At 49.2% G+C, this 20076-nt stretch overlaps 1 protein-coding gene across 1 annotated transcript; it reads right to left on the minus strand.

Moving 5' to 3' along the window:
* Positions 1-8617: 8617 nt before the first annotated feature.
* LOC119185846 (3'-5' RNA nuclease TATDN2-like) lies at positions 8618-16416 on the minus strand. The gene is made up of 2 exons (XM_075894398.1): positions 16229-16416; positions 8618-10518 (listed from the first exon to the last, which is right to left on the minus strand). Exons 1-2 carry the CDS (start codon positions 16370-16372, stop codon positions 10381-10383), a joined length of 282 nt encoding a protein of 93 aa, XP_075750513.1. The 5' UTR covers positions 16373-16416; the 3' UTR covers positions 8618-10380.
* Between the last annotated feature and the right edge of the window lie 3660 nt (positions 16417-20076).

The raw sequence follows: 20076 nt of genomic DNA on the forward strand, positions 1-20076 counted from the left end.
CATTACAGGCTAAACAGACGCAAATTGCATCACCACACAACAAATAAAGCAAAAGACAGTCATGACTCTGCAATTATTACAAACAAAAACTGTTTGAACCTGGCAGGATGCCCAAGAAAGAACCCTGATGGCATGTGAAGCAGCAGTGGTGCGCATGGCGTTGACCCGGTTGAATCGGGTGTCAACGCGTGTGCTGGAAAAACGACTTGAAGCGAAACCCGAAGTAGCATTTACTCCTCTAAACGTTTGTTTGAAACACTAACGGCAGGTGGGATGCGTCGAAGACGCTTGCGTTCGGCTTCCCTGGCTCGTGCCTCGTCGGTGTTGACGTTCCCATTCGCGAACGCCATCGGCTTCGCTAACCATCGCAACGCCGGCGACATCGGGGAAACGTACGCGCACACTAGCGGGAAGCATGTCACGATGCCATCCCGCCCGTCATCGCGATCCCATAGAGTAACATCTTTACTATGGTACTCTAAGGCGATCGCGCGGCAGGTGGTGGTGGAAACATATTTATTTATTTAATTACATGAAATTTTCTGCGGAGAAGCTCTGAGTAGTCGGACATGCTTGGCTTGCGGTGGGGGGGCCCTTAGTCCAGGGCTCCGCTTGCAGCAGCCGCTCTGCGGGCCCGGTTGATCAGACTCAATTGATCTTCCAGGTTCTCGCTGGCCAGCAGCTCCTCCCATCGCTCCGCTGTTGGATTTTGTACTGGTTGTAAGGCTGTAATGGCCTGACACTCCCACGTGACGTGGTACAGAGTGGCTTTAGCTGAACACCATGGGCAGAGAGGAGAGTATGCCGAGGGGTGCATTTTACTCAGGATGTGCAAATTTGGAAACGTGCCGGTTTGAATTTGCCTCCAGCTGACCGATTCCTCTTTATTTAGTGTTCGGTGTGGTAGCGAATAAGCTTTCCTAAGTCCTCTGTAATGGTTTAGGATGGCCGAATAGTCGCAAGGGACTGGAACGAGTACCTCAGGGGCGGAGTTGGAAGGTGCTCGGCTCGCATACCCTCGAGCTACCCTATCCGCTGCCTGATTCCCCTCCAGTCCCATGTGGCCCGGAGTCCATATAATCCGATGCCAAATTCTGAGTGGATGTGTAATGGAATGCTCGCCAGTGTCTGTAACGCTCATGATGACGCTGAGAGCGGGTTGGCTGATGCGCCCCTGTAGGTAGTTGCGGCAAGCTGCTTGAGAGTCCGTGAGAACTGTCAGCGACCTTCGTTGTCTGTAGCCGAGGGCGAGAGCGAGCGCGATGGCAGTTTCTTCAGCATCGGTGATGTTGCGACACCACACGGAAGCGCTGGTACGTTCTGTGAGTGTGTGGTCCACGACTGTGGCTACAGCCTTATTGTTTGCATGCTCGTAGTTGGCGGCGTCAACATAGTACGTAGTGTTTTTGTGTGCATAAGTTCGCTCGAGGGCTTCCACTCTGGCTTCCCTCCGGCCCTGATGTAGTCGGGGATCCATATTGCGGGGGATGGGAGCGACCTTATAAGTGGCACGAAGTTGGTCCGGAATGGGCTTGCGACGAGCTGCGTCGTGAAACTGGCTGATGTAGCCGAGGCGTAGGAGCAGGTCACGGCCTGTAGGTGTTTGCTTGAGCCGTTGCAGTTGTGTGGCGAGTTGCGCTTCACAAAGTTCTTCAAAGGTGTTGTGTAGGCCCAATGCGAGGAGCTTGCTAGAAGGAGTACCCGGTGGTAGCTTGAGTGCCGCTTTGTAGGCCTTGCGGAGCATTGCGTCTACTTGGCCCTGTTCGCTCTTGGTGAGGCGTTGGTAGGGCAAACTGTATGTCACCCTACTGACCACGAGGCTACGTATGAGTTTCAGGGTGTCCTCCTCGCGCATTCCATGGCGACGAGTGGCTACCCGAGATATCATTCGGGCCACTTGCAGTGTAGTGGTGCGGAGAAGGGAAAGTGTGTGATTCACATGGCGGTTCGACTGTACCCACATGCCTAATATTCGAATGGTGGATTTCTCTGGGATTTGTTTGCCAGCAAGGACAACCTGGAGGCGGGAGCCTTGGTTGTTCTGCGTTGATGGTGGGAGCTTGCGTCGATAAATTCGTAGAAGCTCAGATTTTTCTGTTGCACAGGCCAGGCCTCGTGCCTGCGCGTATTGTTCGACGCATGTGGCTGCCTGCTGCAGGTTATATTCTTTTTCTCCAAGGGACCCCCGCGTGGGCCAGACGGTGATATCGTCCGCATACATTGCGTGATGGATGCCATCGATGCGGTGGAGTTCATGTGCCAGGCCAACCATAGCTACATTGAAGAGTAGCGGGGAAATCACTGAGCCCTGCGGGGTGCCCTTGTTCGGAACCTTGATAACATCTGATCGGATGGAGCCGAGACCGACTGTGGCAGTGCGGTCCGACAAGAAGGCGTGAACATAACTGTAGACGCGCTGCCCACAATGAAGGGCCTCGAGGCCCTCAAGTATGACCTGGTGGCTAACGTTATCAAATGCACCCTTAATGTCTAAAGTCAAGATAATGTTTTCTCCTTGCTGGGGGGCGTTATCAATGACTTCTTTTAATTGTAGCAGTACATCTTGCGTTGAAAGATGTGCCCAGAACCCGTACATTGAGTGCGGGAAAAGGTCATTGTCTTCGAGGTAATCTTGCACGCGATTAGTGATGACGCGCTCGAAGAGTTTACCAAGGCAGGAAGTGAGGGATATTGGTCGGAGGTTTTCGATCTGAAGTTTTTGCCCGGCTTCGGTATCATTATGACCTCCGCGTGCTTCCATTCAGGAGGAAGCGTGACACGTTGCCAATGATCATTGAAAAACGCCGTGATTTCTTGTACGGCGCTGTCGTTGAGGTTCCTGATAAGGGAGTACGTGATTCCGTCTGCCCCAGCAGCTGTGTTGCGATTGCTGCTGCGAATGGCTGCGTAAACTTCGTCCGCCGTTATTGGTCGGTCGAGAGTGTCATTGGCACGTCCACGATACGCAGCTTGAGATGCGGGTGGGTAGAAATCGCCAAAGCATTTTCGCCGGACTTGATCCAGCAGCTCATCGTCAGTACCCTCAAAGGCGAGTATGAGGCGCATGACTGACTTATTCGTCTCATTTTTTGTGCGAGTGGGGTCCATCAAAGCGCGCAAAATGTGCCACGTGCGGGCCGTGCCCAATGAGCCTCGAAGAGAGTCGCTAAACTGGGCCCAATTGAGTCGCGCCAGTTCTGTAGCGTACTGCTCTGCCTGAGTGGTGAGTGTGGCGATCCTTAGCTTGAGGCGTCGGTTATGTTTTTGCGTCCTCCATCTGCGGATGAGGTTCCTTCGGGCTTCCCACAGATGTAGCAGATGGCCGTCCACTTCCAGCAGTGCAGGTGTTCTGTTAATGGTGGTGGTCCAACGCTCTCGAATTTCTTTAAGTTGGGTGCACCAGTCGGTGAGGCTTGTGAGGCTGTCGAGTGAATATTCGCTCTCACGACGAAAGGCGTCCCAGTTTGTGATGCGTGCTTCTCCAATAGACCGACGCGCTGCGCTCTCTGTAACTTTTGTGCGGAGAATGAAGTGGTCGCTACCCAAGGATTCCTGCAGGTTGTCCCAGTTATAGTTTGCACGGCCACGGGCGAAGGTGAGATCGGGGCAAGTGTCCCTGCACACACTGTTGCCGATCCGGGTAGGGAACGCGGGATCCGTAAGCAGTTCAAGCTGAAATTTTTCAGTGGCAGCCGCAAGCTGTTTGCTTTTGACATCCGAACGGTTGTAACCCCAGCGTTCGTCGAGAGCGTTGAAGTCGCCGAGCAGTAAGAGTTCTTTTCCCTGGGCCAATCGGCAGGCACCTTGGACGAGGGCATGGAAATCAGTGTTTTTTTGCTTTGGGGCGCTATATACGTTGACAATGATGATACTTCGCTTTTCTCCTTTCTTTTTTTGCCTGAGAACTAGCTCCACAATCACATGTTCTATGTTGGTGTCTGGGATATTGTCTAAGCCAACTGCGGTTAGCGCTTTGTCAATCAGGATGGCCGCTTTGCCCTTTGTTTGACTATTATAGGACTCATAACCTGAAAATATGGGTGGCGTTCCGGGCTCCTGAAGCGCTATGACATCTGGCCGAGCAAGGTGTGTGTTAATGTACTGTTGGAGGAGGCTCCGCTTTCTGCGGAAACCGCGGCAGTTCCATTGCCAGACTTCTAAATGTTCGCCAATGAGTGGGGCTGTGCTGCCCATGGTTATTCGTTGAGTGGAAAGGCGTGGGTATCGGAATCTCGGCTTGCGACGCCGATGTAGGAGTGAGGGTGAGGGCGCTGGGTGTCAATGCGGGGGTAGCGAGTATTTCGGATGCATGTGATTCCAATCCTAGTCTATGGTAACCTTGATCTGTCGTGGCGTGCGAGCTACGAGTGGCCCTCTTCCTGCGTATGTTTTCGCCTGTTTCAGCAATTTGCGCCTCGAAGCGTGTCTCGAGATAGTCGAGGCGTTCTCCGAACTGCGTGAATACGGCACTGAATTGTTGCGATAGCTGCTGCGCGAGCGTTGAGAGCATTTCGCGTAACTCTTCGCGTGTGACTGTGGTGCCCGACGCAGCAGGAATTGATAGCACCGTTTTAGGGGTCGTCTGTCTCTTGGGGGAGGTTGGGGGGGGGGTTTTTCGGGGGAGTCGGGCGGCGATTCAAGACGTGCCATTAGGGCATGAAGTTGAGAACTGTCCTTTGCTTAACGTGCCCTGACGGCCGCCAGCTCCTGTTTGAGTTTTATGTTTTCCGCGAGAAGGCGTTCGTATGCGGTGGACAGGGTATTGAGTGGAGCGATGGGAGGATCTACATTTGCTGACCAGCTCACCTTATTGTCGGCACCGGCTGATGGAGTGGGATTGGGCTTCTCATTATGCTTGCTGGAGGCGTGCTGGGACTGTTGACAGGTGGGTTGCTGCTGCTGCTGCTGCTGCCCCTTGGTCATCTGGTTCTTCGGATGTTGGCGCTGCTGTGGTTGCTGCTGTTGGCCAGGTTCCACAGAAGGGAGGGGCGGGAAGGACTGTGACCTCGAGCGTGAGCGGGAGTGGCTGCATGAGGTCTCGTTTTCCTTGCTGAACCACCTAAGTTTGGGAGTGGGTGGGTTACGATGGGGGTTGCGACCCCTGGCTGGTGCTGCTGGTCGAGGAGGGGGCCGTGGGCGCGAGGCTTTCAGTCTCTGAGAGCACTCTTTCGCGCCCGTTAAGTGGGCATCTCCACACAAGTGACATTTGGGAGCACAGGGGTGACCGTCAACGGGGTTGAGGATACCACACTGCCGACACACGGGAGTGTTTGGCGTGGGGCATACGTCTGAGCGGTGCCCCGGTTGTAAGCAGACTTGGCAGGCTTGTCGCGTCGGCTTGTACGGATGGCAGGCCACCTCCCCACCGTAATACAGTACATATCGGGGCAGAAGGGGGCCTTCAAAAGTGATCACGACAGATTTGGTAGCACCAAGCATTCGTGCACTGTGCACTGTCACTCCCTGCGTGCGCACGCGGAGGTTGGCGGTGAGTTCTTCCGGAGTTGTGCCAGGGTCTATCCCATGAATAACTCCCCGCAAGGTGCCCTCAGGGGCCGCCACATAGGTATTGAATTCGTAGGTCTTCCTCTCAAGCGTGAGGGTGGTGATCCGACGAAGAATTTCGGCCGTCTCAACATGTGGCGTGCTGGCAATGATGATGTTCGACCCGGGGCGAGTACGTATAATGAAATGATCACCAGTACAATGTTGTCGTGAATTGCCCGCCAGTGCTACGGCTCGGGAGATTTGATGCGTAGTGAAGTTCCGAATGGCCAGGCCCTTTTTCGGGCGCATGATGATCTTTATGTCCGTGCGTGGAAGCGGCGGCAGCTTCCGTCGTAGCTGGCGCGGCTTCGTTACGGGTGGTGGTGTTCGCGCCGGTGCGACGCCGGCCGCGTCTGCCTGCGCAGCAGGAGCGCTCGCACCCACAGCGGCCCCGGCGTTGACGTGGCTGGGCGGAGTGCTTGCAGGACCGGCCGGCTGCATCAATTCCGCTCGAGCTTTGTCGAATTTTTTCTGGCCTTGACGCTGGCGACGGGAAATCGCCAGTTTCCAGTTGGCGTCGGTGTCGCTCGCCGCTGCCAGCGATGCTGACGATGTAGCATGGTGCACGGCAACTTCATCTTCGCTTGCCGAAGTGAGCTCGTCGAGGTCGAGAGATTCCGTGTGAACAAGGGTGTCGTTGGGGCTGAATGCAGGTTGAACGCATCCGGTAGTAGTCACGTCAGCAGTTCGCGTAGTGCTAGCGTCCATATTGTTGTGGAAGGGGTCCCGCCGTTAGGCCAAGTCACCCGTACTCGCACAGGCGAGCTGGGTCGACGCTTGGGCCCAGCGGCCCAGCGCTCACATGGGTTCTTCTGAAGGCGATAGAAAAAAATGGAGATGCTCTACAGCCTCGGGAAGGGCGTGCGGCAAGCAGCGGCGCGCTGTCCATATTGTCAACGCCGCGAGATTCTCGCAGCACGCGCTCCCCCCGGCTCGCGGCTTCGTCTCGCCGACATAGGGAGAGAGGTAGTGCTGGTGAGATGATGCCCACGTGTGAAGTGGGCTCGAGCGTTGCGAACTGTGGAGAGGGTGAGGTGAGAGTAAGCTCACACGCGGCAAGCGTGCGGAAGGCGAGGAATAGAGACATCACCGCGAACTGCTAGGAGAGCGTGACCTACTTGGCACCGCTCCAACACTTGCCATGAGGAGAGCGGTGTGGACGGAGGAACAGCGTTACACAGGCTTGACAAAGAGCTGCTTCGCATCTAATACGCACGCCAGCTGGGCGATCCAACACCTGTGTTATCCAAGCCTATACTCGACGGACGCGTGTAAAGCGTGTGGGGAAAGGGCCACACTGCAGCAGATCCTTTGAGTGTGTGTCACTGCCACCACTCACTTCGCGACGCATGTTTAGGCAGGGAGGAACTCCGAGTCAAATTGTTGCTGCTACAACCGCGCGAGAACAGGGGTCGGCCACCGCCGCGGCAGCGGTCACTGCTGCGGATCACCTGCGTCAGCTTCGCTGTCGCTTGGAGGCGGCACTCACCAGCGACGAGCTGGCCGACCAGGGCCATCTGGTAAGCCGAAGATGCCGCCCCGCTCAAAGGACTTCAACGAGTGACCTGACTCACCACCATTTTCATCGATGGAGGGTGGGAAAGGACAAGAGTTTCCCGCCTGCCTCTCCCGATTAAAACTGCCGGACTTTAAATGAAGTTCATCACTCATTCATTTGTTTGCGGTCAGTTCTGACACACTGGCCAGATTTATGTGGATATATGTGCCACAAGTGAATGACAGTTAGTCTAGAAATAGAGAGAACACGAGAACAGACAATGCTCATTTCAACGCTGAGCGTTAAAAAAAAAGCTGACATCGGCAGCGTTGACCGACGAATGCAAATAAATAATAAGGAATATCAGGACCCAGGCTGTATCCAAAACCAAGCACTTTGCATGACAATCAAGTAGTCTACAACACAGCTATGGCAGGTCTGGGCACTGCTCTGGAAAAATACACTATGGATGCATGATTGATGTTGCTGAAACCTCAATTATGTGCAGTGCTGGTTGTACAATTTTATAAACAATAAAAATTACATATGTACGTCTATGATACAGCCGTCACGTTAGGTTAACGTCTTTGTAGTTAAGCGCCATCCACTGACTTTTATTTATGTGGAATCACCCAGGAGCACAAGCGTTACATATCCTAGGGATGATATGTAACGTTACATGTATTCCCGAGGGCATAAACGTTATATACAACCTCGCCGCATGAGGTGTCACTAATATTCATGTTACTGTGGCCATCGTTACGCAAGTGTAAATAAATGGTTGTCTAAGACATATATGCATGGGTAAGAATGCCAAAATAATTAATAGTTTTTGTTTATAGAGTCAAAAATTTTAGGGGGCCCTAAAGCTTCGCTTTTAGGAGTTGAACGCGATAGCGACATCCTGTTCCTTGTGCGTATTTCCAACACATAGCGCATGAAACCTTTTCGAATTTGCTATGCACTCACTACGTTGCCTTAAGAGACAAGGTGCAGTAGCATGTGTGCCTTTTGTAGTGGGGTACTGGACGAAGCCATTATGATAATCACAAATTCAGACGCACGTTGACAATGAACGCTTGTACCACACATTATTACTGCAATATTTCGTGTTGCATTGTGAAGCATGTATCCAGGACGCGTGTGTTGGTGAAGCATGAAAGGTACTTTCCCTGCATTTAAAAGCAGGGGAAGTTTTCACAAGCACTGTTTTTCGAGGCGTGGCTGTTATTAAAGAAAGAAAAAAAAACAAAAAAAAACGAGGCGTGACCGTGTGGTAGAACATCCGCTTGCAACGCAAATGACCCCGGTTTGATCCCCACTGATACCTAAACAATCCTAGTTCAGTCTCCACTCAGCTCCATTATTACTTATTTTATTTGTATCCTTCTCAGTTTCGGTAACTCATAAGATGATTTTTCGCTCAAAACAAACAAAAAAAAACTGATGCCGGATTTTCTCCGAAACGAGCTCATCAATGCTATCGCATTAAATGTGGCACGGATTAAACGCATCTCTCTCGCAGCCACGCGCACTAAACGATAGTAACTTAGACAAAGAAGCAAGAAAAGCTTTATCAGTTTCAGTAACACATTTATTAAATTTTGCGAAATTTCATAACACACCGAGGAAACTGTTGAGCGAAGGTGAAGGTGTTCGCACAGAACAGGAAGTACAGTATACACATTTGCACACACAGTATTTGCATGTATTTACACAATCAAAAAGCGTACAAAATTTACGCATGTGTACTTGCAGCTCAGCACAAGTAATTGAACATTGCACTTTCACATTAAGTACTTGTCACAGCCAAAGAACGGGACACTGTCGCCTTCCGCATAGCAAAGCCAGACGTGCCAGTGCCCCGAATGGCACCACGAAAGCACGCACTTTTCGGTCTCCGTGAAAACCCAGTTGGTGTAAAAATACAAGGCCAGAGCCGAGTTTTGACAGAAAACAAAAAAACACATAATTATTTCATGCTGTTATAGGCAGTATACATAAGGGCACACATGAAGGCGTACCCGACAAAACTTCTCAGTGAAACAGTGCTACAGTGTAAAACCTTGCATTGACTAATGCTCTGAAAATCCAAATGTCTCTTTATAATCACCAGTGCTTGTTGCTACTCAGCGGTCCATTGTTTTAAATATAATTCTTCTTACAATGAGTGAGCTGCAGCGCCCGAATGTGTCCTTCCACCTCCCGGTTGGTAATCCAATTTTTCTGAATGACGTCATGGCTCGTTCACCTGCACGCCAATACGTCGACATCCGCCGGTAAGTTGTCGTGGTGACGGTCTGAGTAGGCCTTTTATGCAGTACTTTCGTATAACAAGAATCTTGTCGTGGCTTCGGTTGGCGACGGCCGTCCTGGTGAAGGAGTGCCATCTTGCTTTGACTTCGAGAAGCTAGGGTCGAAGCCAGCAAGGGATATTTTTGGCGACGTGGTCGTTAGTTGTACATTGAAGTTGGCTATATGAAGCATTCGCGCGTAATTTGTGTAGGCGCACTTTTTTGACAATGGTGCCAGAGGTGCTAGACTTCGGCTCATTAGTCTTAGGCTGAGCTTAGTGCAAGTTGTACTTGAAAATTGAAGCAAGTGTACATAAAATACATTGTAGAGTGGCACCGGGTCCCGCACAACGGGTAAAAACACATTATAGCTCAATAATGCGTATATACGACGCGATGACTATAATTGTCTCTGGTATGATCGCACATTGCATTCAAAAGATCTATCGCGTACATACTACAAACTATCCATTGCAGTATACATTCGGAAATAACTATACATTGATATTGTAGACTTTCCCGGTGGTTGGACATCAATAGTGTTTCCCTGAATGAATACCACTAGTAAGTCATCTTCTACGCCTCGTAATAACGTTGTAGCTTCAAGAAGAACCCACTCCCACCATTGTTTAGTGGTTACAGTGCTGACCCGAAGGACGCGGGAGAGCAGGCCGTCCTCGGCGGCTCTGCTTTCGGTGGAGACGAAAATGCTTCAGGTCCGTGTATGCAGAACAAGAGATGGCTTAAATTCACGAGGCCCTCTATTGCGGCATGCCTCACAATCATACCGTGGTTTTGGATGTTAAACCCCTACAATTACTATTCTACACAAAGCATGCCACATCCCAAAGTGAAACAGTAGAACAAAACACAACATCACAGGTTCGATTCATGACTAGCCTTAAGGTGCGAAACTGAAGGCAAGCACGGCGGTGTATTTAGATTTAGGTGCACGTTAAGGAACCCCGAAGGGCTCGCATGTCAACTTCACATATGGGTTGAACAGCACGCGAAAAATATTAACGAAGTAAAAAAGTCACATTAAATGCGGTACATTCTCCTCGTGTTCTGGCGGACAGCAACCAGGACTTCCTCCAGCGGGATGCCGCGCATCGCCGACAGCTGCGTGGCCACGTGGATGGCCATCCCTGGATGGGACTGCTTGAGACGGTTGGACTCCTGCGAGGCATGAAAGAAGGCACATAAGCAACTCGTCCCGCCACCTGTCGTTATTCGCCTATAGAAACAGCAGCGTTCCACAATTTCAATGGTATTCATCAGTAAGCTATAAATGATTCCAGACCAAACTTCATGACTGCGCCATTTGCAGGTGGTTGAAGTGGAATAATATTGTAAAAGTTGCTGTTCACCAATATTTATTCAATAGTTATAGCAGGGGTGAAAGTTCAACGCCATAGGCACCACACACTGGCCAGATGGAGCTGCGTTGCTGACACTGCCCCGTCTCAAAGTCTTTGACATCCGACGTTACGGGCACGCAGAAAATACACGTGTCCTCGCATCTCCCATGTATCCCAGCCACCATCCGCCGACAAATGGAGGGCGCGAAACGCTCACGTCGCGTTCCCTTCTCATTGAGGCCGTCTCAAGGTTGTTTCTTTCATCCGCTAGGCTACGTATTCTGGCGCTGCAGTCAGACTGGAAAACTCGACTGAACGGTGTATATATGCGCCAAGCTGCGCCTGAACGGAAATTTGCGTGTGTCATGCCAAATTTAGTCGAGTTTTATCATCGAGTGACCAACGCGCGTTGGCTGCATAAAGCAACCGCATCCATGTCAAATGCACTTCGGTCACATCGTATATCGGTTCATGCATGATTCATGAGTCACGGGAACAAAGTGCATAGATCTTGTTAAAGTGGCGTTTGTGTGCATAGTTGCGTCATTATGCGAATCTATATAGTGTTAACAGCAAAGCTGTTAGTCAGACTCTCGGTGCAAGAAAAATAATTTCCGCCGTGCATGACGGAGAGCGCGTCCAGATAATGTTCGGCTTTTCTACATGCACCGTCTGTAGTTTCGTGGGAAGCACGGCGCGACGAGGCAAACGTGCGTTTTTTCGTTTCTTTGTAGCTCGTAGTATTCTTTTAAATCGTGCACGCTTGGAACAAGACTTACAAACGCATACCGCATTTTTTACGACTGAGAAACGCCCGTGCTGCGAACGCCACAAATGGATGCGTGAGAAGGAAAAAAAAAATTGCCCGCAGCTTCCCTCGGGGGAACACTGAGGAGGATGCGGACCATATAATTGGTTAACGGGGTGTTAAAGTGCGACTTACTTGGGTCGATGGCTAAATTGGTTAACGTGGTTGTGAAATGGGGTGTTAAATTGCGACTTACTTGGGTCGATGGCTAAATTGGTTAACGTGGTTGTAGGAGGGGGTGTTAAATGAGTGAACACGTACACACGTATGCGAAAGGGCGGCGCTGGTCGAAGGGACGTCGATCATTGTGTTTGTGGATTCGTTGGAATTCATTTCACCGCGACCTTGGACGTCGACGCGCCGTACAAACCAACCGACGAGCGGCAACTGAGCGAGCGAGCGCCGACCTTGAGTATATATACAGCACGACGGCGCATGCACTGTCAGCTGTTGAATGTTCTCGAAGCGCGACGCCACATGCGCGTCCACTGGAGAATCAGGAGAATTAAAGATGTCGAACGCGGTGTGTAGAGGAGGAAGGGTGCACAGATGGTGGAGGAGTGAAGCGCGCGCGGTGTGTAGAGGAGGAAGGGATGCACAGATGGTGGAAGAGTGGGCGACGGCGCGACGGCGCATGCGCGCGCGTCAGCTGTCGAATGTCCGAGAAGCGGTGCGGACGGCGCACTACAAGGCGCGAGTATAAGATGCTCCGCATCTAAAAAGATTATAATTCCGGCGCTGAGTTATGTGCGGCGCCCACATGAAAGCTCCCTTATGCCTAGTTCACACTGAAACATCCGCTTTCTACAGCGACCGAAATTCCCCTGCCGCCGAAACGCAGCGTCGTTCGCACTGGACGCGCCCCGCGCCGCCGAATATGCCATCTACTACGGGGCGAACGCGGGATGGATGCAGTGTCACCCGGTTGTTGTCGTGGTTTGCAAACGCTACTACGCTATCCGGTGGTGTCTACTTCGACGATTCTCATACGCAAGAAGCAAGAAAAGACAGTACTGCTTACTTTGCTGGCAAGTGGCTGTCTTGTAATGCACGAAGAGCAGAAAAACCACCGACGCCAGCGGCGTTGGTGTGTTTGTTTTGCTCTGCAAGACAGCAACAAGCTCGGTCACGCCAAAAGCAAGCTCGGTCACCTCTTTCACGAAATACGGAGGCGAAATAGGCACAGAGTAGGTTAAACTCCCGTTGGTTTCAACATTCAGTTGCGTGCACTGCGGCATAACAAGTGAGTAGGGCTTGGCCGCCATTTTTCGAAATTCCTTGACTAGCGCTCCTATTGGTCCGCGGTGACCGATTCGGCGGCAGATGCCGCAAAAATCGGTCCGAGAGCGATCGGCGCGGAGAGGGCCCTTTCGGCGGAACTCGCCGCCGCCGAACCGGATTCGGAGCACTTTCGGCGGCCGGAATGCTCAGTGTGAACGCGGCCTTAGGGTCCCTAGATGAAACAACTTGTTTTATCTAGGGACCTTAGGCTCCCTTGAGTTGTCATGTGCGCAATGCCGTTACGGACGCTATACGCACGTTGTAGACCTTCCTAAATATACACTATAGTGTATATTTAGGAAGGTCTACAACGTCATGGGATCTGCAACGCATGATGCTTCAGTGAACCTGGGAATTATGGGTATGACATGGATTTCCTAGTCTTCGTACTTAACATTAGTTCTGGCTTTGTGTGACTTGAAACTGCTTCGTCACGAAACAACAATCGGCAAACTTTCGGCAGTTACGCTTCATGATCTCAATATTTTAGACTTACCACTTCAAATCGGGTCACAAAGTGAGAAACAATTTGTTCTTTCCTTCGAAACAGAAAGAAAACACTGCAATAAACGAAGCTACGCATTCGCCGCCCACAAGGACGAATGCTAGGCAAAATCATGTTATACCCTTATTTTCCATAGTCGCTGAACGATCGCAGCGTCAGAGTCCCCTCTAGTAATTTCAGGAAACTCAATGACGCACACAGCTCGTTTTCCATAATTCATGATCCAGGCCACATCGGGGCCTGGAGGAGGAAAGTGTCGGACATTATCTGGACGCGGCGTTGATAATAGTGTCCACACCTAAATGGTTTTTCATACACAGTGGTCAAAAAGAAAAAAAAAAAAAACCTCGCCGCTGTTGCTGAGCAACCGCTGAGCATAGCACGTGCTATAGTATGCGATCGTAACCTTCGAACCATATAAATTGAAAAATAAAAATCAGTTTCACCGGTGAAGCGATGAATTCAATTGCACAGTTTGTATTGTAGTTTGCTATCAATTGCACAGTTTGCTATCGATAACGCTGGAACCTTCAATGGCGCGTGTATTAACGCCGACGAAATTCGCCGCTCGGCAGATCGACGACCAACGCTTCCATCAGTGTACAGCGTGTATTGCTTATAGAGTGACGTTTTGTTTCCCGCTCACAGGTTCGCCGAAACAGAAAGTTCACCCCTGAAAGCAGCGGCTGCTGCCTTCGTCAACTTCACAGACCCGTGACAATTCGAAGGCTGAGAGCTGACTCTTTCGGATCCGACAACGCATAACTCTACAAAACGCTGGGGTAAGAGAATAAATGCGGCCGCTCCAGGGAGAAATGCTCTTATGACACAATCTCTTCCCATTGAGTGGGCATCACGCAGAATGGTTTACGAGCTCGCCGAGGTAGCGCGCTTGGCAGCCGTCGCAACCGTGACCTTAGAACCAAGTTTAACGCAGCTGCTTGAGGGATCCCCCTTCCCTCACGTCTTTTCATGCTTGTTCGAGGCGGGCAGTGTTTTTTTTTTTTCTCCTGCGTGAGCATTCGTCGGAGTGTCTAACACGCGGTAGCATGCCATCGCGTCCACCAAACGAGCGAGGGAGATGAGCCGCCTGGTTTAATCACAGCCTGAGCGGCGCTCGTCACCCCAGCTCACTAGAGTTACTGTATATGCTACCTTTAGGCAGCGGCCTCTGACAGAACTCGCCGCTCGTGCTACCAATCGTCTAGCGCGCTCACGTGCGCGAAAAGGGATCGTTTAAGGGAAAGCCAACTTCACGGCCGCGCGGGTGCTGGCGACCGCAGCGCCACCACTGCACTGTCAAGCCATTCACTCGGCGAAGCGCGAGGCGGTTCGGCTCGAGCAGTGCGGATTGTTTGTCAGTTTTGTGGTTGTGTTTCCTGCTGTCCGTTTTAGTGTTTTTCTTGTAAGCGAGAGTCATTGCACCAGCCCATATGCAGTATTTTTTTTTAGCGGGGGTAGAGGGCTGACTTGCTGAAGATCATGAAAAACTCACTTTTATGAGCCCAGTAAAATACACGTACCCAAAATTTCGGTAAAGAGCCCCCTCCCCCTTCTCTTTAGCCAAGGGCCAGCGTCAGCGACACGTTATGAACGAGCGTATACTGAGAAAGTACACGGAGCCGCTGAGCAGTGTAGGCTCCTACAGTCCAGAGGGGTGGCTTTTCCGCTTAACATTGCCGTGCCGGCGGGCAAAATGGCAGACCTATGCGCAACTCTGCTGCCTACAGTATCATGTACAGTAACTCTACAGCTCGAAAGAATTTACGCGCCGCCAGAATGTACGATGTGCGGGGAATGCTACCAACTTGTAATTTACGCGCAACATGGGTCGACGGTAAAAACTCGTCGAGTGCCTATATCGTAATAAAAAAAATTTCACCCCATCGCCAAGCAATGGGCGGTGAGCGCGTATAAATTCAGTTGTGGCACGTTGTTGACCGGAACACAAGTTTTTTTTACATTCATTTTTATAGAGCCCTATTGGGTTTAACAGTTAAATAACTGTTATTAGCTCATCTCTAGACCTGACCTGCTGTTCTAAGGGTGATGTGTGGCCCTACAAATCTGTTTGAAAACTAAATTTTGATGCTTCAATACACAACTTTTGGTCCTCCAGAGTTGCTCTTAAACTCCCTTTTACTGCTCCAAAACCAGATTATTTCTGCTCCCTGAGCTGCTCCTAATGGCTGAAGGCTGCTTCCTTCCCTGCACTAAAATAATTTTTTTTCTTGCAGCCTTTCTTTCGTTTCCGTAGCTTGAACAAATTATCTTAGCTCATGACCTTCAGAATTGACGTTCGATATTATTTTTCTTGATCCCTTTTTCCTCTTCGGCATACAGCCAGAAAGTGGTATTTGCTATACTTGGCAAATATGAATTTCAGTCGACAAAGTGCGCAATATGATGTCTTCACTGTTTTGTTACACAATACAAATATAAACAAAGCACAACCACTGAGATGATGCTGCACAGCCATGTAGTGAGAGATGTCTGTGGCAGGCTTTCAAATGCTTCACAAAAATGCCACAAAGATCGGATTGAAATTTTCCAGGCATTACCCTAAGTACATGAAAAACAAAATCTCTGGCCTGATGCAATACTAATCGATATTGGGCTTTTTTATTTTTTTCAGTTATGCTGCTCGCCACAAGTCCTTTGTAGTAGATTAGAAAGGACAACATAACAAGACAGTACCACGAAAATAGACAAGCACGTGAGCAGCCATTTTGCACGCGATGAAGTTTTCAAATATATACCTGAATGTAGGAAACGATTCCTTAGGTTGTTTCAATGTTGAAATAAACCTGCAAATTTCTCTCATATTTTTCGTCTATTTTACGAGAAACACGGAGTATTGTTTGAAAGGACTAACATAACTTATGCTATTTATGCGAAACACTGTTTGCAGTTAAAAGTGAATATTTCACTTACGCTCTTTGGGAGGAAGTAGGGTGCATCCGTCTCCAGCAGCAGGCGGTCCAGGGGGATCCGGCGGCCAACCTCCGCAAGCGGTCCAGCGCTGTGGAACCCCAGCAGTGGAGTGAGGCCCAAGAACAAGTTTGGAAACGTGTCCATCCACTGCTGGGCCTCTGTCCATCCGCCGGTGAAGGAATGGCGGTGAATGGGCCAGTCCGTCGGCATCTCCTGGTTGGTGCAACAGAATAACCAGAATGTTGGTTGGCACATTCGTAAACCTTGATCACACGTGTGGTCCCCACACAAATATTAAGAATGGCGCGCACAGAAATAATAATTGATGAAAGTTTCCAGGCACGTTAAATGCTTCTTATGAATAGCAAGCAGGAGCAGTGTGACTGCGTTATCTAAACACGCAACTGACCTTAATGACCATACGTCCTCCACAAGTCATTTCGATAACAGCCTTCCCAAAGAAACACCACCAAAACAGCAGATAAATGTAAGAAGTTATTCAGATTTTTAGGTTATTTGATACAACTTGGACAAGGCCAAAGAAAGGCGATAAAATATTACTACTAGGATAGGGTGAGTTATACCATTCCCTCTTGCACACTGTGTGGTTCGGTTAGCGTTCGCTAAAAGCAGGAATAAAAAATATCTATCTGGATAAATCTAAAGTGCGCATGCGAAGTTGTGCATTACACTCGAAAGAATGAAGAGAATTTATCCTCAATTTATTCTACCTTTCTAGATGTTTGTCAGCTATTTGTTGCCATCGCTATGAAGCCACGAAATAAAGTGCGTATAGCCGCGAAAAATGGTACTTAAATAACCAAGTAATGTTCATTTGGCTAGTACAAGTGCCAGGAGAGAAAATAAGAAAAGAGTAGATGACAGTACCTTCTTTTCATGGCATTCTAGGCAGTCATGAGCTATGGTGCTATAATGCTATTTGCTAGAGCTATCACTGTGGAATATTTAAATCAACAGTTACGTGTGTCTGTTTTATTGTGGTTCTTTATAAAACTGATACAATCAACCATTGACACACCTTGAATAACTACTGTTTACCTACGAACTCCACAAAAAATTGAGGCTTATTCCTTCGCTGTTACTATACGCTTAGAGGTGCGTTAAATAATCTTCTTACGCAAGAGAGGAATTATTTACGATATTCAGCACACTGAAGCCGAAATCAGAGCAAATTTAACAACAGGATTTCATCTTGTCACTTAGCACCTACACTTCGCACTTGAAGCTGGCGATAACTGATCGCGTACAGTGTGCGGCACCTAAAGGGGCGTGAGGTGAAGCATACTTTGAATGATCACTGCCGCAAGAAAGCCCCCGTACCTCTTTGAGGATCCGCAGCGTGTCCTGCGTGGCATCCCTCGAGTGGATGACAAGCGGGACTTTGCCTCTGCTTGCCAACTGTAGCTGGCGGCGGAAGACGAGCTGCTGGAGTTTGTGGTCGCAATTGTTACTGGAATAAAAAAAAAGTTCAATGAAGTGATGCGGGATAACAGAACACGGTACAGATTACGTAAGCTTCCGGTAAGGAAAGAGCATATCCTAATGATAACCCAAACTGCACTCTTATGGATACTCGTAATGGTAATAACAGTCTCTTTAACACTGCTTGAAATGATTATATGCGTCTTTGATCATTGAAGAGCGCGCTATCAGAATTTTGAAAGCTCTATATTCATTGGGTGAAAGCAACAGCTCCCTGTTGCATCTTGCCGAATACAAGTAAAGCTTGAAAAAGCGGGCTAATCTGTGGTGTGTTAACTGCAGCTAACACAGACGTGACATTTCATGGGAAGCGTGGACGATTTCAGAAGCAAAATGCAGTGAGTCAAGTAAACCAATCTGCAGGAGGGACAAAGTTATTCACAGGACAGTCTTATTTGAATGCATCCTATGTATTGCACAGATGCCAGGCACTGTAAACGATGGAAACGAAACACACAGCAGTACATAGCCCTAAGTTGGCACACTTCATGTTGTGAGTACTGCACATTATCTGTACACCGATCAATGTGCAAATAACGATTACGTATTGTACAACAGCTTATGGGTCAGTTTGCTAAATATTGGTTCTCTATGACCTCCTAGAATGAACTTCAAGCAGAACACTTAGCGATTCAAGGTGCATTGCCAACATCTCATAAAACATGGAAGAGAGCACTCACTTGGAAGAGTAGTCCAGACCTATCTCTCCAAGCGCGACCACCTTCGGCTGCTCCAGCGCATCGATCATCGCGTCCTCGATGTCTTCGTCATAGAGTTTGGCCATGTGGGGGTGACACCCGAATGCACCCCAGACTCCCTTCTCCGCAAGAAGGCCTCGCCAGACGCTCCGCTGCATGTACAGACGATGAAGTAGTGTCAAATTCATGTTGTCAGAAGACGTGTGTGAAAGAAGCTGCAACCATCCGGATAACATCTGAAGATAGTGTGAATATTTTCAGTATGTGAGCGCAATATTTCTCATGAGTAGCAAGACAATTTTCTAACAGTGCGCATATATATTGATGCCCACTTGTAGCAATACACTGTATTATATGCGATGCAGCTCTTCGAAGAGTCTGTGCAACGTTTTCCGTCCGTGTCTCCATGCCAACACCTCTAACACTTGACAGCACGTCGAGTGGAAACACTCTTTTGGCTCGTTTATCAGCGATAGAACTTACACGAAACCCAGCCCACCTACCGTGTCTTTGCGTTTCAAGGAAACGTTTAATGAAGTAAAGGCTACACCGAGTTTCGCTTTGAACCATTTTTTCAGCACCCGCGCCGAAGCCCGTTTCTGCCGAGTGAACAAAGTGCGCACCGCTGCTGCTTCGCATCCCATCATGCTTTCCTTCGGGGATATTGTTCAGAATCTTTATTGAACTTCTGATTATAAAAGTGCAATTGAATTAGCAGCTCCAAATGGTTAATCAACTTAGCAGTGTGCATGGTCGGATTAGAAGACAGATTTCTGGTGGAAGATTTCTTCTTCACGAAAGATGTTTTGCGAAACATGCGTATGGAAGGCGACTGTTTTAACGTTACGACCTGGTGATAAAGATACATGCGAATGCATGCACAGACACAGATTAAACATCGGCATGTATTTTACATAACCACTTCTTCACAGTTCCCTCACGATCCAAGAGCAACATGGATATTATGAACTGCAGAAGCGGCAAGCTGATATGAAGTAGTGGTGCTCACGAGGATAGTGGCACTGGACAGTGTTAAATGAATCAACATCAGCGGATGGTGCTTTTTAAATTGTCATTGACATGACGTGACGGCTGTGTCATTGGAGTACATATGTAATGCACGTGAAATTTGATAGAGAGCTGCGCGCACAATCGACGTTTCACGAACACAAGGGTCTATTTGAAAAATAGTTTTAAGACCTGGCGGGGGTCTGTGAGAGCACACTTGATTACCTCCCAGAATGCTGAGGTTCGATTCCTGCTGAGACTCTGGGACATTTAATTTTTGCATTCGTCGTGTCAATGGTGCCAATGACAGTTTTTTTTCTTTTTGCAAACACGTTAAAGTTCCTCATGTCTGGTCTAGCCATTTCCGAGCAGTCATAAACTGCCAATCAGGTATGGCACATTCCCGTACCCACCCATGGGTACGTGGCACACGTCTGGCGGAAAGGGTTTGAAGACGTACGCGAGTGGATTGTAAGATTATTCGTGTCATGAGTCACGACCAACCAGTCATAATTGTTACACCTTATCGTATATGGCATAACCTTATCCACATCAAATTTTTTGAAGCTGCCGATACTAATTTTAGTTTAGTCCAAGTTAAAGGAGTGATCACGAGAGCACCGATGCGCAACCGGGAGC

Source organism: Rhipicephalus microplus, chromosome 5 (genome assembly GCF_043290135.1).
Source record: "Rhipicephalus microplus isolate Deutch F79 chromosome 5, USDA_Rmic, whole genome shotgun sequence".
Lineage (NCBI taxonomy): Eukaryota > Metazoa > Arthropoda > Arachnida > Ixodida > Ixodidae > Rhipicephalus > Rhipicephalus microplus.